The 20,926-nt window shown below is 35.3% G+C and overlaps 3 protein-coding genes across 8 annotated transcripts; 1 reads left to right on the forward strand and 2 right to left on the reverse strand.

Annotated features, from left to right (window-relative positions):
• Positions 1 to 3,730: 3,730 nt before the first annotated feature.
• LOC137735323 (putative RING-type E3 ubiquitin transferase C3H69) lies at positions 3,731 to 9,473 on the reverse strand. 6 transcript variants are annotated; one of them, XR_015964367.1, is made up of 8 exons: positions 9,065 to 9,473; positions 8,331 to 8,418; positions 7,437 to 8,230; positions 7,119 to 7,188; positions 4,802 to 4,890; positions 4,670 to 4,730; positions 4,341 to 4,452; positions 3,731 to 3,947 (listed from the first exon to the last, which is right to left on the reverse strand). XR_015964367.1 is itself a non-coding variant. In XM_068474743.2 (7 exons), exons 1-6 carry the CDS (start codon positions 9,073 to 9,075, stop codon positions 4,694 to 4,696), a joined length of 1,089 nt encoding a protein of 362 aa, XP_068330844.2. In that variant the 5' UTR covers positions 9,076 to 9,463; the 3' UTR covers positions 3,731 to 3,947; positions 4,670 to 4,693. The 6 variants fall into 6 exon arrangements, 2 of the variants coding, with proteins under 2 accessions (XP_068330844.2, XP_088553376.1); XR_015964364.1 differs by having other exon boundaries at positions 4,802 to 5,806; positions 9,065 to 9,445; XR_015964366.1 differs by having other exon boundaries at positions 4,698 to 4,730; positions 9,065 to 9,421.
• Positions 9,474 to 11,727: 2,254 nt separating this feature from the next.
• LOC137734915 (thylakoid lumenal 19 kDa protein, chloroplastic) lies at positions 11,728 to 12,854 on the forward strand. Its single transcript, XM_068474238.2, has 2 exons — positions 11,728 to 12,244; positions 12,383 to 12,854. Exons 1-2 carry the CDS (start codon positions 11,866 to 11,868, stop codon positions 12,757 to 12,759), a joined length of 756 nt encoding a protein of 251 aa, XP_068330339.2. The 5' UTR covers positions 11,728 to 11,865; the 3' UTR covers positions 12,760 to 12,854.
• Positions 12,855 to 13,993: 1,139 nt separating this feature from the next.
• On the reverse strand, positions 13,994 to 17,375 carry LOC137733356 (zinc finger protein WIP5). The gene is made up of 2 exons (XM_068472508.2): positions 16,509 to 17,375; positions 13,994 to 14,671 (listed from the first exon to the last, which is right to left on the reverse strand). Exons 1-2 carry the CDS (start codon positions 17,217 to 17,219, stop codon positions 14,231 to 14,233), a joined length of 1,152 nt encoding a protein of 383 aa, XP_068328609.2. The 5' UTR covers positions 17,220 to 17,375; the 3' UTR covers positions 13,994 to 14,230.
• Between the last annotated feature and the right edge of the window lie 3,551 nt (positions 17,376 to 20,926).

Raw genomic sequence — 20,926 nt, forward strand, 5'->3', positions numbered from 1 at the left:
AGCGTACAAGAAATTCAACGTAGAGAAAAAAATCCAAAAGGAATTGCAAAAGCCTTATTTGAGAAGCAAATCCGGATCTCAATTAATGCATCAATTTATACTAGCAAAAGTTCATCATGTGTTGTCATCCAGTTGGCCAAGGTATGTCATTCATTGCATAGAGGAGGAAAGAATTATTCCGAATATACTATTATGTAAATAATATATTGGGATTATCTTGTAGTGTCGTTCATCATTGGATGGGATTCTGATTCATTGCTTAGTTGAGTTAGTCTTCAATTAGAAAAGTTTAAAGATAAGTTTTAGTGATGAATTCTATCTTTAATGCCTTTGAATTTCTCTTTGTCATGGGCATAAGTGCTTGATGAGGTTATGGTCAGCAACTTAAGTTTTCAAGAGTGTTGAATTGTGCGTGGATTAAATGTGGGTTTCACCAATTAATGAAGGCATTCTCGTAATTCTCTAGTCGAAGTTCACATGTCAGCTCCAGAATATTTACACAATACTGATCCTTGCCCTTTTCAATTTTATTTATTTTCTACATTTTTTTTGTTAAATTTTTTTCCCCTTACCATAACACCAAACTATCATCTACATGTTCTATAAATTGTATTTTCAGTCTTATCATCCACGTTTAAACACTTGAAAACAATATAAATCTAAAGAAATGTGAATCTAACAGTGGTTACTCAAGTAAAGTAAAGTAGGAAAAAAATTCAAAGAAAAAACGAATAAATAAATTAGAATAGAATAAGATCGGTATATTATTACCGAATGTCACTAAATTAGATCGCTGTATTAGTACCGACTATTTCGGATATTGTCGCTATTATGGTACCGATCATCTCTTTTCAAAACTTTTTTTATTTTCTATTTTTTAATTTTTAAGAAAATTTTCTTTTATTTCCCTTACAGTAACAACAATTTCTTCAAAATAATTGTTTTGTGAAAAATCTATTATAGTTCGATAAAAACTTGAAATCAACGATATAAAACCTAGTACGAAGATATTTGAATTTATAAAGTAACATATAAAAAAAACCCAAAGAAAAAATACAAAAAGTAAATAAATAAATTGGAATAGGAAAAGATCAGTACCACGCTATCGATCCTCACCCAGTCGTGCAGCTAGCGTCATAGTGTTATTCTCCTTGAATATTCAGTAAGTTCATACCGACCCTTCCCTTTTCATTTTATTTATTTATTATTTATTTGGTTTTTTTATTTTTGTTTTTTTTTTATTTTTTATTTTGCTCTGCTTTTCTTTCTCTTAGCATGACACCAAATTTGTGACATTCCACATCGCTCAAGAGAGTGATCCTTATTTGTATATTCCTATCCTTACCTAGTGCGAGACCTTTTGGGAGCTCACTGGCTTTGGGTTCCATTGGAACTCCGAAGTTAAGCGTGAAGGAGGCCAGAGCATCCCATGATGGGTGACCCACTGGGAAGTTGCTCGTGAGTTCCCAAAAACAAAACCGTGAGGGAATGATAAGCCGAAAGCGGACAATATCGTGCTACGGTGGTGGAGCGGGTCCGGGAAGTAATTCCGTCCTGGGCGGGGATGTGACAAAATTATTGTCTTCATGTTCTACCAAAAGTATTTTTCGATACAAAATATAATTATAATTCATGTTTAAACACTCCAATTCAAAGATAATAAAACCTAAGGGGTATGTTAATTGAGATTTTTAGGGATTTTAATGGATTATAAATCCATATATTTTGATAGAGTTTAATTGGCTTCTAGAGATTCTATGTAAAATTTTGAGTGAACTCGCTCAAATTCTCAAGGGAGAGATGTGAGATTTGAGAATGCTTAAAACATATTACGAAATCAATCAAATTCCCTTGAATTCATGACTTTTTAAAACCCTTTAAAATCAATTTCTAATTGAATACACTTGGAATGTTATAAGCACCTTTAAAATTCTAATTGAATACGCTTGAATTTGTAAAAAGAAATAAAATATCTCAAAATCTCAATTGAATACACCCTGAATCTAAAAATATTTAAAATCGAACAGTGGTTACTCAATAAAGTAACGTAGGAAAAACAAAGGAAAAAATAAAAAATAAAAATAATAATCATAATAATAATATGAGACGATTGGTAAAACGCTACCAATTCTAGCATGGACGTTTTTTTGTTCGAGTTCCATTTAGCAGCCGGAACAGTAATAACATTTTTTTTTTAACAAACAATATTATCTACACTAAAAGGAAGCGGGTAGGCTTAACCTCAAAATGGGTTAGCAATAATGTGGTTCAAATTTGTCATTGGTGAGAATCGCTCGAACGTAAAACCTCTCACTTACAAGCGAAGAAGAATACTACTAGACTGTAGTACTACAGTAACAAACACTTACGTAGAAAGAAATTTAGAGTCCCTAACCAGCCTCAATCAGGCCAATTAGCTTCCATATGTTCATTTGAACATCCGGATATTAATGTTGATTAGTTTATTATGCGATTATACAACCTAACCGTCAGTCTATTTAAACTTTGATCTTGCTTAGCAAGGAATCCGTAAATTCATATTAATTCTCGAAAATGTGCGACGCTTGGAGCGTACATCTAATCTTCGTCCCAAGTTGAATTTGTGTTCTTCAAGTTAATCATAATCTATATATATATAAAGTGAGAAGGTAAAAATGGGGAAGCATTCAAAATGGCAAGAAATGCCCCTTCCTAATTAAGAATTTCAAAACAAAACAATTTAATTAATAAGGGTAAAATGGTAAACTACATCATTTTGAAGATTACAAATAAAGCACCCACTACTTGGGTAATTACTTAATAAAATTAATACTAATATTTGACAAAAAAAAATACTAATACATAAACATAATAAATAAAGCACCCACTACTTGGGTAATTACATAATAATTTAAGTTTCTAAAGCAACGACACAAGTCACACAAGTTAACGTACAAGTCGGATCAATATAGAAAGACATCTATATTCTAATTTTCACCGTTAGCAAAGCAGGGAAAACAGAAATAAAATAGGAAAAAAATAATAACTAATTCATGATGATTGTTCTTACCAATTTGAGTTGAAATTGAGCGCACTCCCAAAGGTACTTGCTCCCTGAGCACCAAACCAAGTAATTTGGTTGTTGAAATGAGAAGCAACAAAAAATGAAATTAAAAAAGGACACTTAGATCTGCCTAAGTTGCGATTCTCAATTAGACAGATAACTTTTATTTTGTAATTTATTTTTTAATTAAATTGTAAGAGATTTGTTAAATACTAAGATTTACATTCATTATATGTTTGTTCCTCAGGTTTTCAATATGTATACTTGTTCTTTATGTTTTCAATATGTTCTAATATTTTATAATCTATTATATCATTCTATTTTTCAATTTATGTATTCTAATAAAATTATGTATTTTTTAATAGACATTTTTTTTTGTTACATAAAAATTAAAGATCCACTTAGTCTGACTAAAACCCGCCGCCCGACTAATAACTTGTGCCGTTTACGACCATAGTTATATTCCATACGACCGGAATAAAATAAAAACAAAGACTTGTCACTATAATTCTGATGCCGGCTGGGTCCTTAACGTTATGTTGTATTTTGTAAACCCATTTGCAAATGCCGGCATGGTCCGAACCGGAGTTACAAAACAATAAACGATAAATTGGAACACTCGCTCCAGCTGCCTGCAGGCTGATGATGCCATTCCTAAAAGTGAAACTACAAGTACCACAATGGAACTCGTCCGAATAAAACCTGATCATTAACACAAATAATCGACATCCTCATCTGTAGACATTCATCCAAGTCACAGACGGGCACATTGTATAAGTGTCAAAATCCTCAACATACACTCATCCGCTCGGTAATAACTTTATTTAGAATTCTGTTACATGTAGTTTACGACAACCGAGCATGTCTTCTCTCCCACAACTGGATAGCCATCCTACAATCAATTCTGCGTCAAGAATATAAAAAAAGGTTAGATATTAGGTGTTTATACTGGTCACTGCATTTTGACTTTCACCTTTATTAACAAGCAAAAGACGAATCCAAGAGTAGTTACATTTCAGTCTTATATGCATACAATGCTTTCAAATCCATGTTCAGTGTAAAAATCAATAGTAGGAAGTAATGAGGTGAGACTGAAATTATGATCGAGTGCGCCAAAATGAGAGAAATCGGATAGTACAAGGTTTGTTTTCGGCCTCATGTTCCACAAGAGCGACAATTAAGTTCAAATGAGTGTATGAGAAAGAAAAAAATATTCATACCTCCAGTATCATTCAAGGGAAATATATACTGCAGGTAAAATTATACTTAAAAAGAAATTAAAGCTCCTGAACCACACCTTGCAATCCACTCGAGTATCCTACTTGCAATTGCAAAAACCAGCATGAGAGCTGCGCATGTGTTCTTGTTGCGAAAAAATCATGCACATTTAAGCACACGGCACTTTTTCACTGAAATCATCAATGAAGGGAAAATCATCAATGTGCAACTCTAATGACCTCCTACGGTCCAACCATGTGGTTTCAGGGTGTGCCAATCAAAAAGATTTTATGCACTTAGTATGTTGTACTTGACAACCTAACCTTCAGATTAGAGGTCTGCCCACTAATACATTTCTGGACAACAGTATAAGTAAAGAACCAGAATCCAACCACTGAATAAACTTACATTGGAATATTGTAACGGCATTATTCACCTTATGTGTAGGTCAGCAAGAAAGTCTGACAACCTGGAAAATACCATAGTTTAGTATGAAAAGAACAGTATATGGAGAAATTGAACAAAGGTGCAGAGTAAAACCTAATATTTGTGGCTATCACTGTCTGACCATCTTCATTTCCAATATGACGCAGTGCTACTTCCTCCAAACGGCCATCTCGGTATGCATGCTGCAGTCAGACCAACAGCCAAGTTCATTACCCAATTACTGTAAAATAAAAAAAAGGATCTGGACCAGCACAGTAAACAATAGTGCATGCAAACAGCACAAGGAGCATAACAGTAAACACCACAACAGACTACCGGCAGAGAAAGTAAAAAGCAGATTCAAACATACTTTGAGATGGAAGTGTACAAGACAGTAGACAGACCTAAAATAAAAGCCGCATTGCAGATAAAATTAGATGAGGAAGACAAAATGCATGACAAAGTAGACTTTGTTTGCCCGTAGCAATTGCCATGTGCACCTAATTTTATAGACAACACACTCCAAAATGGGGCAACATGGTGACTGGTCAGATAAGTTTACAACTAAAAGATTATAGCATGAAGGGAAATCAAAACCATAGAACAGTTTCGTTCTTCCTTTTCCTTTTTTTTTTTCTCAGTAAACTAGCCTTCAAATTTAAAGTTAACTTTTGTATCGTTAGCATAAATATCACACTGTTCCAATGAACACTACCCAAGATTCACAAAAATTAACCCCGTTAATAGGGGGTAAATCTGCACATCGTTCATAAATAGGAGTTGTTAAATACAATCCACAATCATAACACAGCAACGCCAAAACCAAGTAGGAAATTTCAGATGATACAAATGGCTAAATCTAGTATCTCAAGGCCATAAATCTATCTCGTCTTCACTCGAGTCACTTGTATACAAACCCATCTGCATTAATGACTCCCTCTCCCATGAGTTTAAAACTTCATTTTCTAAATCTTCAAATATATAATCATCCAATTCTTCTAAGTGCTCGAACATATGAAATATGACATCCATAGGCGCAATATCATATCGCCGTGGAGGAGGCCTTCTTGGAGGTGGCCTGTGAAATTTCCATACATATGAGCCTGGCTTGACCGTATGCTGGAATACAACAAACATTCCATCCATTAAAGGTGTCACAAAGCTAATCCTCTCCGGAAAGTAAAATGAAAAACAAAAGGTACATGATTCTAAGGTGTTACAACTAATAAATCAATAGAAGGTTTTAATATTCTATGATAGACTAAGTCACATACACCGGATGGGAAGACAGAAAGAGAGACAAAGAGAATGAGAGAGGGAGAGAGAGAGAGACTGTTATAAACCCATTAAAGTAGCAAAACCACTTGCAATGATTAGAAAAAGAACATGTTATAAACTAAAACTGCTTCGTAAACCATCTACAATCTGGTGTCACCATCATCACAAGAAAGATACTAAACCAGAGACGAGAAACTATTCAAATTTAAGGCCACGGATGCATAATAGATGCACAAAAAAGAAACAAAGATAATGATGAACCCATTGGTCCTCATTAGAAACACTAATTTTAGATTGAAGCAATCTGTTATCCAATGTAGCCCCGTGTTAACCAATACCTAGTTGAGCTGGGTAAAAAGAAACTAGAGTAAGCCATTTGACTACAATCCTATAAAGCATACACCACTGCAATCCCTTGGGAGAACTAAAGATGTCTAAAAAGATTATTCAACAACGAAAAATCCATTGATTCTAAATGTTACTAGTTATCGTTGCACGGGCATGAGCATGGGATAAACGACCAAAGCATTAAGCGTAAATTTATTAAAAAATTAATATGGAATAATAAACCACCTTATCATTACCTACCAGCCACTTAACAAGTACGCACTTCAACTGCAGCCAACAAGCCATGTAAATTTTGGTTGGTGACATGGAAATAATGTTTTCATAGAGAAAACTAAGTGTATTATATAACTCAATATTTGGTTAATCATAAAGGATACAAACCAAAGTGTATTATAACACAAAACCTCAAGTATATTACAAAAGCTACACTCTTACACCACAAATTAGGCATCTGCCCCACATTCAATCAGAACAACAATTGACAAGAAAAAAATAAAGCAAGTCCTAAATAGAAAAATAAAAAATAAAAAAATAAATTCAAGGAGCTTAAGCCAAAATCCATCACATAATATACCACATGACTCTCACAAACACAAATAAATAATAACAGAGGTACAGCGTCCAGGATTTTCTGTTTGAGGCTCAACATATGCGACATTAACAGATTCAGCAAGTAGACTAACCATCATATACTTATCCAAATCACCATTAGATTGTTGACATGATTAATTGCACTCAACATGACAGAAAAACCAATGCGAATAACAAATGCATCAGAAAAACTCCATGTAGCACTTCTTGTTACCTTATAAAAACAACTAGTTCCAAATGGGCAGTTCCCATTTCCAAAATCGAAGTGCTTGCAATCAATTGACCTGCAATATAAAATAATTATAACTACAAAAAAAATGAGGAAGAGAGAAAGAGATCCCAAAATTCCCACTCTAAAGCCCTTTCCAACTTCAAATCACAATAGTAATATAAACAGTTGATATTTCTGTCCTTCAAATTGAGTAACTTCTTTATATCTGAGATAAAAATAGTAAAAAATATCCAAGACAGAAGACAGGGCACTTGAATTCCAGCTTTCAAAAGAAAATAAGACATTTGCGAAGAAAACTACCTGAGCCTTGCTTTGTAGCTGTCAACAATTTCCTGTTTCTCTTCTTTTGACTTATACCAAATGACACTTGGAATGACAAAGTATGACAGCTTCCGACATATTGGACAAGCTCTCAATGCGCTATTGACATCCATACCAGATGTTGGGGAACTACTGCGCCAATTTCTAATACAAGATATGCAAAAAGGATGATCACATTCTGAGAGTATCCCAAACTTCCGCTCAGCAACTGTGGGCTTTGACAAAACACGTTCTAGGCAAACACTGCATTCTATTTCTTGACTGCATTTCAAAGCCTCAAGTTGCTTCTGCTTTTCCTCACATATCTTCATATGCTCCTCCCTTTCCAAATGTCTGTAAGGATGCAAGCAATGTTTTCCACAGCTGGGGCATATATCTCCATGAATATGAGGACATTTTTCTCCACGAGGACAATTACCAGCTGCAGCAAATGAACAAATAGCACGATCTTCTGGTCTAGTATTCCTAGTCTCCCCAACACTACCTTCATCATCATCATAATCACCATCCAGAGAACCATTCCAGGCAGGTTTTGAGGGAGGTAAGAAAGGACTACTTGAAGCAGAGAGTTCTGAAAGAGAGAGTGGCGCAAGAGAAACTCCACTTGCTAAGGTTCTTGCAGGAAGAACCAAAGATGCAGAATCAATAACCAGGGATGGCTGAGAATTTGTTGATGAAGACGAACCGAAAGACTGAGCCCGAGAAGCTTTGACATGTTCATATCTGCATCTACTACCAAATGCACAAGCTCCTTTCAGATAAAAGGTACATATCTGTTAAGAAGGACCAGAAAGAAAAGTTAAGAGGGTAACAATTGTTGATCACTATTACTTAATGCATATGCAACTAAAGTAAGTAGCATAAATAGTTTACATTATTTGGTGAAGCCTTCCAATCATGTGAAAACTCACAATGCTCCCCTTTCAAACAGGCGCCATGTGCAAAAAACTTGCAGAGAACCCTGAGGTAATCAGAAATGGCAATACAAGTAGTTCAATTATCTACAACAGCCAATGAATCCTCTTTGTTATATGGCTACTGTCAGGATACAGAAATTAGCAAAACACGCTATTACGTTGAAAATTTCTCAAATTCAATCATCTCCAATACTACCCTACTCTCCAAGTAAGGTTTAAAAAAAAACATGCGAAGAGCCGCTTCAACTACATGAACTAAAGGATTTCTTCCATCACTTTTTATTGCAAATCCTTAAAAAGATCAGATTTTGGAATGATACAACGACTCAAAGTTACAAACTCGTCCCAATATTTAGCACAAATGATCTCATACCACCATTTCTTAAATGTAAACGAGCCTGAAATGTGTTAGAAATTCACAATAGCAGTAAATATTAAAACAAACAAAAAACATTGATTCACAGAGGACCTCTAACCTACATTACCCAGCAAACTAATCAAAGGGAAATCAACCAACCATACAATTTTAAGAAATTATAAATTAAATTAAAAACAGCTATTCCAAGAATCCTAAGAGAACACAATAAAAAAGATAACAAATTCAATATGCAAAATCACAACGTCTATAAATTGGAAGATTCAACCAACTCAATATCCAAATTCGTTTCTTGCATATGAAAAAGAACTCACCTTTTGGACATGGCGATCAAGTAATCGAGAGATAAGCAAAAGGGGCTTTTCTGAGGAACAAAAATTGGAAATTGGAAAACCTAAAAAGCTTCGGAACCAATGAAATGGCGAAGAAGCAGAATTGGGAGCGACGATCAGCGTGCCTTAAATCCTTCATTCATCCTCAGACTCTGACAAGAGAAGGGGAGTGAGAGGGAAAGTCAAAATTGTGAGTATCTAGGGTTTTTGTGGCGGCCGGTGTACGATACAAACTGGCCGTTGGTTCTGAATTGTAATTGCGGGAATGCCCCTGTGGACGGGAAAGAGGATTGAATTTGACGGGTCGCGGACAATGCGGAAGGTTGTCAGAAATTACATATTTTGGTTATGACGCTTAATTACATATTTAGTGATCGATCCACTTGGGTCCTCAAATTTTCTCATTTTATTTTTATTTTTATTTTTAATATATAGACGTTATCCTCACACATTAATAGTAGACTAATTACTTTTCACATGCACCTCTGGTATGTAACACATGATTACCATGACTAACGTTTCTCTTCTTTTTACATTCGTCAGTTTCTAACTAAACTTTTAAAATTTTATAAAATAAGGACAACAACCACTTCAATTACAAAAGTTGACACGAATTAGTGGTGAGTGCCATTTTATTTAGGTGTTTTTAGGGGTAGAATGGACATAGTGTCGTTCATGTGAGTAATGAATTTCCTTTTCAAGCTATCACAACTTCTATAGAAGATGGCTAACAGTTACATTTGACACCCTAATAGTATATTGTACTGTAAATTAATTTTTCTTCTTTTTTATTCTTCAAAACTCTTACTTAATTGTTGAAAGTAGATAAATAAGGACAACAATTACGTATGTTATAAAAATTGACACGAACTAGTGGTGAGTGCCATTAATTTAGCTGATATTTTGGGTAGAATGGATGCAGTGCCGTTCATGGGAGCAACGAAACTCCTTTTCAAACTACTACAACTTCTATAGAAGGATAGCTAGCGGTTAAGTATGACTAAAGAGATAAAAAAAAAAAAAAAAAGAAGACAGGTTAGAGTTTTAAAGATAAGATGTGTTTCATGAATTGATATAAAATCAAAAGAGCACTCAGATTAACACAATGTTAAAAAAAAAAATCTTTATTTGATATAGACATGCAAAACAATTTAAATCATAAACCGTCAATTTTCTTGATGTTAAATCTAATTACTTCGATTAAGTAAGTTTAGTGAAATAAAACAAAATCCGCCAAACCGAACCAATGGACTCAATTTGGTAGTTTTATCCGATTTTTAGCATAGATGCATAAATCCTATGTCCTAAACGAAGGTGGTGACATGGCAATAAGTAGATTACGTCAAGTTATCGTGAGTTGTAAATCTCTTGTCACCAACTCTTGCATTTTAATTACCTGATGGATGAATGAGTTGCGTATAATTTATACTACACGAATATCGTTGTCATAGTTTAAGTCATTTTATGTGTTGTCGTCTTATTGGACATAATTTTAAATATTAAATTCATTCAAAATAAAAATATGGTTAAATACTTTAGCTTCTTTTGGTTCAATTGTAATTTATGAAATTCTTAAAGGGCAATTTATGGTATTTTAAATGTTTCACCATTTTAGGATGCTCATTTTATATATATAGATGTCCTAAACGAAGGTGGTGACATGGCAATAAGTAGATTACGTCAAGTTATCGTTAGTTGTAAATCTCTTGTCACCAAGTCTTGCATTTTAATTACCTGATGGATGAATGAGTTGCGTATAATTTATACTACACGAATATCGTTGTCATAATTTAAGTCATTTTACGTGTTGTCGTCTTATTGGACATAATTTTAAATATTAAATTCATTCAAAATAAAAATATGGTTAAATAATTTAGCTTCTTTTGGTTCAATTGTAATTTATGAAATTCTTAAAGGACAATTTATGGTATTTTAAATGTTTCACTATTTTAGGGTGCTCACTTTATATATATAGATAATACATGCATTTCCCCCATATATCTTTATCGTACAAATTTTTAAATCGAAACAATTTTAATTTTTTAAATTTTATTTAAATATTATTTCTACAAAAAAAAAACGATTTGAATAAGATTTCATTTACGCATCTAAATGAATGAAACAAATGGATGTTCTGAGTACCAAATAACATATTTTTAATAAACCTTTCATTTGTTCTATGTATTTGGATGATTGAGCAATATATGATTCGAATAGTTTTTTGTAAAGATGATCATTAAGTGAAGGTTAAGAAATTGAATAGTTCTGATAATAAAATTTAAATTTATCCGGTCTATTAAGAACATAGATGCTCTAGTATGAGCCCATTTGACGTATCTAGACAAAGAAAATAACGGTCCATGACTTTAATCAAACAAGCAAATTGACATCAGATGCAAAGCTAACAATCCTAAAACTCCTGGGTTCCAACCCTAAAATCCACCTTACCTCATAAAAACCACTATTTGTTAATTAACCTTACCAAATTTTGGCGTAAACACGATAAGATACGTTATTTGCAAAGAATAATATAAGTGCATTCTCCACATAAAGAGATGCAAGATTATTTGGAAAAAGAAAAAAAAAAAAGAGCAACTTTTGTTATATTTTCTGTGGTTTATCCCTGCATTTTATTTTTTGAATACTTTTGTTTATCCATACATCCTCTACAGTGAAATGGTCTAATATCCGAACTTTCTCCCACCACCACATTTTTTGGATAAGGAAAAATGTCAAATTAAAGATAACAAAGAAAAGAAAGAACCACACCCCTCAACAGTTCCATGGCTACCATGTTCTCACCCTCAACCTTCTCCTCCACCACCGCCACCAACGCCACCAACACCACCATCACATCTCCAAAACCATCCCCAGCTCCACTACCCCCAAAATCCCACCTCCCCATCCCACCCTGCAAACCACTCCTAACTACCTTAACCACCACACTAACTGCCACCGCCGCTGCAGCTGCCATCCTAACCGCCTCTCCACCCTCATTAGCGGACCCCACAGCAACAACTTACCAAATCTACTATGGCACTGCTGCCAGCGCGGCCAACTATGGCGGTTACGGTGGCAACTCCGACAAGAAGGCCTCCGCTGAGTATGTCTATGATGTGCCAGATGGATGGAAAGAGCGTTTGGTATCAAAAGTCGAAAAGGGTACGTACGTATATGCTCACAACATCTACGACATATGTGTCACATGCTAATTATGTTGTAGCACTTAATATATCCATATGTATATTGTCAAACTGTGATTCATAACTCAATATTTAGTATATTTTTCTTGATGAACAGGTACAAATGGGACTGATAGCGAATTTTATAACCCGAAGAAGAAGTCAGAGAAAGAGTACTTGACATTCCTTTCCGGGTTTAGGCAACTAGCACCGAAGGATGTGGTGCTGAACAATTTGGCTCTGTCAGATGTGAACTTGCAGGACTTGCTAGCGAGCGCAGATAATGTGACGTCGGAGGAAAGGAAGGACGAGAAGGGACAGGTTTACTACGTGTATGAGATCGATGGAGTTGCTACTCATAGTTTGATTTCAGTGACTTGTGCTCAGAACAAGCTGTATGCACATTTTGTCAATGCACCAATTACGGAGTGGAACCGTGACCATGACTTGTTGCAGCATGTTCATGAGTCCTTTAAAACTATTGGATCCTTTTAGCTTATTACATTTGATGCCTTTTGTCAATGTGGTTCTGTGTGCACATTTGCAATATATACAGATTTTGATCATGAAATAAAACGACGTTTGATCGATCCCTTCCAGTGTAGGCCATCATCGGCTTATTTTTTCGATTTAAATTCCATAAGCACTTCAAAATTAGTGAATTTATAGTTTCTTCTGCACCAATATAAAAAAATAAAAAAAATAAAAAATAAAGGCTCTCTGCTATTATATGAAATGAGTTGTGCTTCCTCCCTAATTAGTGACTTGGAAGTTGGAATACATAAGTTTTTCTTCAAAAATTGAGACTGTCCTGCACAAGTAGAAACCAGAACAAACCAAATTGTACTGATTAGAAGCACTGGGATGTAAGGTACCGTTTCTGAACTGTCCAAATTGAACAAAGAACAAAATAAGCAGCTTACTGATACTGAATACATGAAATGCGTCTAAAGAAAGTTAGCCGCATTGTTTACAAAACAAACTTAGATGTTTAAAATTCAGCTGGAAACAGCTTCTAATACCCGTGGGCTAGCAAAAGAGGAATCCGCCCGAGAGGGGCTCATGTCTGATTAGCTAGTTGGTGAGCAACTAGCTGATACCATTAGCTCCAAGAGAATGATCAGCCATGCACACTGGGTCTGAACCACAGCCCAGACTCCTACGGGAGGCAGTAGGGGTTTCCGCAATGAGCAAAAGCCTTGACGGAGCAATGCCGCACATCAACTTTCACCCATCAAAGCAAAGTTAATATTCAAGAAAAAAGTTAGAAACTCGGATTGTTACAAATTTATGAACCATTTTTTAACAAACTTCATATTAACAATGTACATTTTAATTATTAATTTGAAGCAAAATTCAACTCCTGCTAATAAAAAGTGAAGCCATCATCATAGGAAACATGCCATCCCCTAAGGTGTGGCATTTTCATCGCAGCTCCATCTCTTCTTCCAATTCCCACTTCCAGTGTTTGGTCTCTTGTTCTTGTCATTCCATTTGTACGCAATCACTCCAGACCTGTGACTCCACTCTCCGGCAATCCCTTGGTGCAAATAATCCTCTCCTACACAATCCATATACAATTATTAACATAACGCTACTTCACTCACCATTTGCTAAATTTACACTAGCGAGGGATTGGAAAATAAATTGGTTATGGGGATGGGGAAATAAAGAGTAAATTGACGATTTGCCCCCGGAACTTACAAGTAAGGAATAAGAATATCATAGATCATTGTACTAGGTGGCGATCATTTATACTATCTTAATTGTATTGTTTACAGTTGAAGTTGCTAATTAGTTAAAATACATGAAAAAAAAAAGGTACACATAAGAAAGGCAAAGCCAAGTTACCATATGTCCATTCATGAGGATAAGGAACAAATATACATTTGGAGATAAGTATATATATGAGCTGAAGATAGAGATAAGACATGGATACACATAAATCTTAGTGTTGCGAAGTATACTATCTTGAAGCCTCGGCATCATGTTCAATTTCGGATGCGGGTTCTTCTTCTTCTTCGAAACACTCAATATCGAACAATCCATGGCCACGACCTAAGGCCTTGATGTGGTCTTTGAGAGACCTCTTTTGCTTAAAATCAGACCCACAAATGCAGTACCAAATCTTGCCACAGTTTTTCTCATGGGTTCTCCAATCACCTTTCACAGCAAATGCCTTGCCACAGCGTTTGCACATGAAGGATCGGACGCCGTGCTTTCTCTTGTAATGTACCTGAAGAGTTCTGAAGTCCTTGAGTGGCTTTGCACCTCTAGGGTTGTCAATGTTGTGCTTACAACCTGGTGCACAACAATAGCAACGGAGTCTTAGCATGGCTGTGGGTTGAGTTCGCTTTAGCGAGTCTGGTCCTTTCCTGTATTGAGAGCCATGCCCCCACATATGCATCTGTACAGTTAATTAATTCCATTGAAAGAAAAAAAAAGTAATGTTAGAGCCAAAAGATTTACAGTATATAATTTCATGTGATAAATAAGTAACCTCATCATGCAACTTGAACTTTTGAAGCCTTATAACTGCAACCTAAGCTATACATTTCAAACATCAATAATATGCATGAATAATATAGGGATAATACTTGTCCCCTTCTCTCAAAAATAGAAATTCTTACATTCATACCAATCACAGTTTTTTTTTTTTTTTTTTTGCATTTTTTTTGCATTTTTTTTTAGTTATGCATGTACGCCAAACAGTAATTAACACAACTAATGTAAAAATTCTTACTTCCTAAAAATGAGCCAAGCTATTATACCCAAAAACTGACTATATATATAGAAGGAATACAAGTATTATTCTTCTATAAATAAGAAGAAGAAAAAAAGTAATGTTGGAGTCAAAAGATTTACAATATACAATTTCATATGTATAAACAAGTAACCTCATCATGCAACTTGAACTTTTGAAGCCTTATAACTGCAACTTAAGCTATACATTTCAAACATCAATAATATGCGTTATATATATATGTAAAATATGGGGATAATATAGGGATAATATTTGAATAATATTTCTCTCTCTCTCTCTCTCTCTAAAATAGAAATTATTACATTCATACCAATCGTAGTTTGACATGTACCGTGTGCGAGGAAATTTTTATTCTTATATTTTTGATGAGTTATGCATATATGCCAAACTATAATTAACATGACTAATGTAAAAATTCTTACTTCCTAAAAATGAGCCAAGCTATCATATCCAAAAACTGATTATATATAGAGGGAATACAGGTATTATTCTTCTATAAACACCCACACATGTGTGCGTATGAGAGAAAAAAGGGGCAGAAAAAATATATATAAAATGGGCAAATTTTTGCACTTTGAAATGAATAATGGTAATTTTTTGTACTGGTCACTGGGTGGAGTGCACGAAGCTAGAATTAAGTGTCAATACCATTGACCAAGAAAATTCATAGTTTCTGAAGTAGGTGTGTTTTCAGGCTCAAGAAACAAGTTTGATTTAGGGACAGAAATAATCCATGTTTATATTCGCACTAACGCATGAACAAATTTAACTGGATGACATAGAACATATGTGGTTGTTAGACTAAACACGTAAACATACCGACTCTAATACCAGGAAGGACTTTGAATGTGAATTGGATCAACTACTTCCCCTAGTGCCATGATTCCTTACTTTACCATTCCCAGTGAGGAAAGATGTCACTAAATCTCCAAAACTGTAAAAGCACAAATGGTAGTCTTTATTTCTTAATCTACAGTGGTAGTCTTTAGTTCTTAGTCTAACTACTGCTAATGTTAATTGTAGTACATATCCAGCTGCCACCAATTGATGTACACGATGATCTCTCCATCACCTTCATCTTTTTCTTTACTGAAGCTGTCCTGCTACGCTATCAGTTAACAAGCAGAAGCAGTGGTACTGGAAGCACTACTCCTAGGTGTAAATGTATAATTAAATCGAACCTGCAGAAGTTTTAAATTCTGAGCGCAGGGGGCTTTTACAGAAGAAGAACGTGAACATTCAAATATAAATGGTACAAGTACACAAATAAAAAGCAAAGATACATGCATACAACACATAGTTTAAGCCACAAGCAATTGAACTTGCAAAGGCAATCTAACTGAGACCGATTAACCTTCAAAATGTAATTAGGAAAAACTAAATGGAAAAAAAAATAGTAGAATCTGTAAAAGGATTTCTTTCTCTTTATTATGGAACAAGCTAGCCATATGTGTATAAAAAATATATAAAATAAAATAACCTGCAAGTTATTGTATCTGTTGAAGGTTTTGGAGCAAATAGAGCATGAGAACTGAGTTGGGCCAATGAGAATCTGGGAAGGGGTGGGAATCCAGTAACGATCACCCTTGTTTAGTCTGTTCACAGCCACACTAGGGTTACCCGATGAAACAACATCACTATTACTGCTACTGATCAGTCCTTCCTTATTATGAACCTGATCTGCAAAATGAGATTGCACGTTACCAGAATTAGAAGAACTTGGGAGGCCTATGTGTAGGGCTACAATCAAGTTATCCTCATCATCGCCGCTGTCATCACCATCATCATAAACAGCATGATCTTTGTTCCTCGTTTCTTCTTCTATTGGAGTAATAGTGCTGCTGCTTGAGGGCTCATGACCATGTTTCTCTTCTAGGACCCCTCTAGGGCTTAGTAAGTTGTTTAGTAAAGGAAGAGCTTCTTTGAGAGGAGGTGAGGAAACGTTGATATGATCATTAATGGACAAGGGCATCTGTGTTTGAATATTAGAGGATTTCTTATCATCGAGGAAGTTATGTGAAGAGTAGGTGTGTGGAGGATTAGAAACACTGAAAGTGAGGGGGGTACTTCTGGATGAGTTGGCATAAGAAGTAGCAGTAGAGAGCAATGAAGGGCAATCATGAGGGTGGAGTGGCATAAAGTTGATCCATCCATTATTGTCGAGATTGGAGGAGTTATAAGGGTCTGCCATGGTAGAAGAGTATTCTCAGTCTCAGCGAAGGACAGTAGTGTAGGAAGACAGTTTTGGCGACGGTGTGGCACTTTGGTCACAGAATGAGAGATTATGTATATAAATAATGGGGGGGAGAGAGAGAGAGAGAGAGAGAGAGAGAAAGAGAGAGAGAGAGAGAGAGAGTATGATCCTGCAGGTAAAAGAAGTAAGCTGAAGTTGTGGAAAATCAAGAAATTTTTACCCCCTGCAAAGTAAGAAACAGAAATTGACAAGATGGGGAGATAAGTCAGGTATCAGATTTGCAGCTTGTCTCCAGACAGAAAGAGAGGAATTTAGCTAGGTTATTTATGGTTTTAACATTTTCACTTTTTATCTTGCTTCAAGCAATCAAGTCGTTTCTTGATGAGGGTATGAGTGCATCCAGCATTTGCTTGGATGGGCGTGAACAATGTTTCATATACATGCAGTAACGCTCCCTCTTTTTGGCTTTGCTGGTCAACAAACTCATAAAAGCAGGTGTGACGTTGGGGTTCGAACCTTTTGAGGTGCAATCTTCAAATTTTTAGGTACTCTTGGATAGAAACACAGAGCGCAAATAAAATTTCAGTTTGTTCAGTAAGGTATTTCGATATATATTTGGTGGGTTTGTTGTCGTCGGCCAAACCATGTTTCCCACATGTTAACAGATATCGATATATGCCGGAGCAATCTAATGAGTGATATCAAAAGAAATTGTTGAATGATATCGGCAAAACATGTCAAAATATGCCTAGCAGACATTACATCAAAAACTTGATAGACACAAAAGGAACACGTACCAAACATTCGAAGGGTTCTCGAGAAACCTTCACATGTATATTTCTCGAATTTCGGATGGTCCTGTAACATCCCACATCGACCAACGGAGAGAGGGTGATGTGCCTTATATGTACATGCCTACCTCCATATAGCACAAGGCCTTTTGGGAACTCACTGGCTTCAGATTCCATTGGAACTCCAAAGTTAAGAGAGTTCAGGTGAGAGCAGTCACAGGATTGGTGACCCACTAAGAAGTTCTCGTGTGAGTTCCCAGAAACAAAATCGTGAGGGCGTGGCCAAGGCCCAAAGTGGACTCACAGAAACAAAATCGTGAAGGCGTGACCAAGGCCCAAAGCGGACAATATCGTACTACGGCGGAGCCAAGCCTGAGATGTGACAGGTCTTGAAATCACTATGGTCTTAATGGAGATGTGACAGGTCTTGAAACCACTATGGTCTTAATGTACATCTGCCCCTCCTTGGAAGGAACTTAAGGTTGCACTTTAAAACGATAATTAAATACTTTACATCTTTACAAGCCTTTTTACTAATGAGAATATTCAAGCCAAGCATGTATAATATGTGTAATCAACTTACTATAATACTATAAAGAAAATTGAAGCTCTACCTAAAGTCATTTGACTATAAAATAGTAGTCCAACTCCTTATAAGTACAAATAGTGCCTCTTAACAACACACTCCACATCGTCACACCGTTCAAATTTCATCCACTAAAAAACAATAAAAGTAATCAGGCAAAGTTGTTGACACTTTTTAGTAGAGGTGAAGCCTCTTATTATCTACACCACAAAAAATGTTAGCGATAAACCATCATCGTCGCCTAAAGCTAATTTTGTCGCCTAAAAGGTTAAGTGACGACAAATTTCGTCGACATCTTCGTTCGTAGCGATAAGCATGTAAAATGGTTGCCAAGAACAGAACGCAAGGTGATTGTGGAGATAGTGTGCCTCAATTATTTATTCTCTCACTCTCTTGCTTGCCTGCAAAGGATGTATACATACTATTATAGGAATGTGGACTGTAATTGCAGTAGCAAAAACCAGTAGAATTGAAGAATACAATCAAGAAAAAGAGAGACCCAATGCAAAACAAAGAGCTGAGGCAAAATATGTAAATGAAGTTAGGAACTCATGACTAAGTTATTAATTAGATCATCTGACTTCAAACCCATATGTCGTTTGACACAAGACCCACTTGGACATAACCAAAGTATTCCCTTTAGGACTTGGATCCTCTCTTGAGCTAATAGAGAGGATCCTCCTCATCAATCATCATGGGTCGTTGGATTTTTATCCAACGGCTACAAATATGGGGATCTTTTTAAAGTTATAATGATTGTAACCGTTGGATAAAAATCCAACAGCTCAGAATGATTGATGAGGAGGATCCTCTCCATTAGCTCAGGAGAGGATCCAAATCCTTCCCTTTAGTATTGCTCAAACCAAAATAACTTGTTAAATATTTGAGATGAAGACCTTGTCTTGGAGATCTACATTCTATTTTGACTCAATCTTAACTAAAATGAATAGAAAGTTGTAGTTTAATACAAGCTACTATTTTTTTATTCCAAGTGACTACTCCAACCAATCATCATTTATGAGAAAGGGTGAGACAGAAAAAAAAATTTAGTCACTAGGGACACAAACAGAGAAAGAACTTTACCTCAGCATCCCCCGACTTTTGCTTTGGGTCGGTGGCATCCTGGTCTTGGTCTCTTCTTCACTCTCTTCCACCACTTGTTTCTACTATCTTTCAACCATCTCCATCTTTTTCCTAGTTGTGATCGGCGCTCTCTCATTTTGTCAAGGAGAACTTTCCTGGTTTTTATCATTTTCTCACTCTATGATCTTTCGTAACGGTTAATACTTAATAGTCAACAAATCTTAGAGCATTGTTTGTTGTTTAGATCTAAAAAAAAAGAATTGTTTTTATATTTGTGCGCTTACCAAGGGATTATAAAAAAGAAATTTCGTGTGTGTTGAAGGTGACTCAAATTTGACATGTATGTTCCATTCTTAATCAAGTTTTTATTTTATTTTTTATTTAAAAAATAAAATAAAATCTGAAAAACAACCAGCAATTTTCTTTCGCCTGATTGAGTTACTCTTTTTTGACATTTTTTTCAACATTTTAGCTAGAGTCAGTTAGCAGAATCGAGATGCTCAGATAAGGGAATGAATTGCCCAAGCAATTAAGAACCAAACCCTAAACCACCATTAAGAGTTAAAAAAAATACTCCAATTTTCTTCACTTCCAAGTTTTTTGTTTGACTATAGTCCATGCTCATCGTTTAATGATTCCAAGTCTCCACGAGTGCATGTGTGTTCGGAAATTGAGCTTCAGCCTTTTGAGTTCCCATGTCCATGACTATTTTCCAAACAACTATGCTCGCAAGTTGGACCTCCCACAAAGAGGATAAAACTTTCAGTAGATCAAGAACACGATTTGATACATTAAGTATTTAATGTATTATAGCTGTATTTGAAACTTAAAATAATATTACAATCAATTGTATTATGACATCTATTGTATCTGACAATATTCTCGGCACACGTTGAAAAACTTCTTCCCAACAACCAAATCAAATCAAACTACATTTGGCTGGCTCCCTAATTGTTTAATTTGATTTGTCCTACTTTTCCTTCGAAAAAAAAAATACCATTGTCATGGTCTGTCAACAAATAAAATAAAGAGGCTTACCTGCTTTTCATGCACACATTAGGAATATATTGTCGTTCACGGACTTTTTTTTGATGTTTTTAAGTATAGGATAGGGAATTGTTATTGGCATTTCAAATTTCTCATTTTACACTCCAAACTTTTGATATCTAGAAAGAAAAATACACTTATAAGGAATGTAAAATGAGATTTTTGGAGTGTCAATAACACTTATATTTAGAACATAT

Source organism: Pyrus communis, chromosome 7, assembly GCF_041283825.1.
Source record: "Pyrus communis isolate YQ-2024b chromosome 7, ASM4128382v1, whole genome shotgun sequence".
In the NCBI taxonomy this organism is placed as follows: Eukaryota; Viridiplantae; Streptophyta; class Magnoliopsida; order Rosales; family Rosaceae; genus Pyrus; species Pyrus communis.

Bases quoted from the DNA above. Each gene is read 5' to 3' on its own strand.
- LOC137735323 (XM_088697250.1), bottom strand. The intron at 8,231-8,330 runs GTAAACTATTTA...CCTTCTTAACAG, and splicing joins GGAAGGCTTCACCAAATAAT to ATATGTACCTTTTATCTGAA. The intron at 3,948-4,697 runs GTGAATAATGCC...TTCTTGACGCAG, and splicing joins CTTGCTGACCTACACATAAG to AATTGATTGTAGGATGGCTA.
- LOC137734915 (XM_068474238.2), top strand. From the start codon at position 11,866: ATGGCTACCATGTTCTCACCCTCAACCTTCTCCTCCACCACCGCCACC. The intron at 12,245-12,382 runs GTACGTACGTAT...CTTGATGAACAG, and splicing joins GGTATCAAAAGTCGAAAAGG to GTACAAATGGGACTGATAGC.
- LOC137733356 (XM_068472508.2), bottom strand. From the start codon at position 17,219: ATGGCAGACCCTTATAACTCCTCCAATCTCGACAATAATGGATGGATC. The intron at 14,672-16,508 runs GTTATTTTATTT...TTAACTGTACAG, and splicing joins ACAGATACAATAACTTGCAG to ATGCATATGTGGGGGCATGG.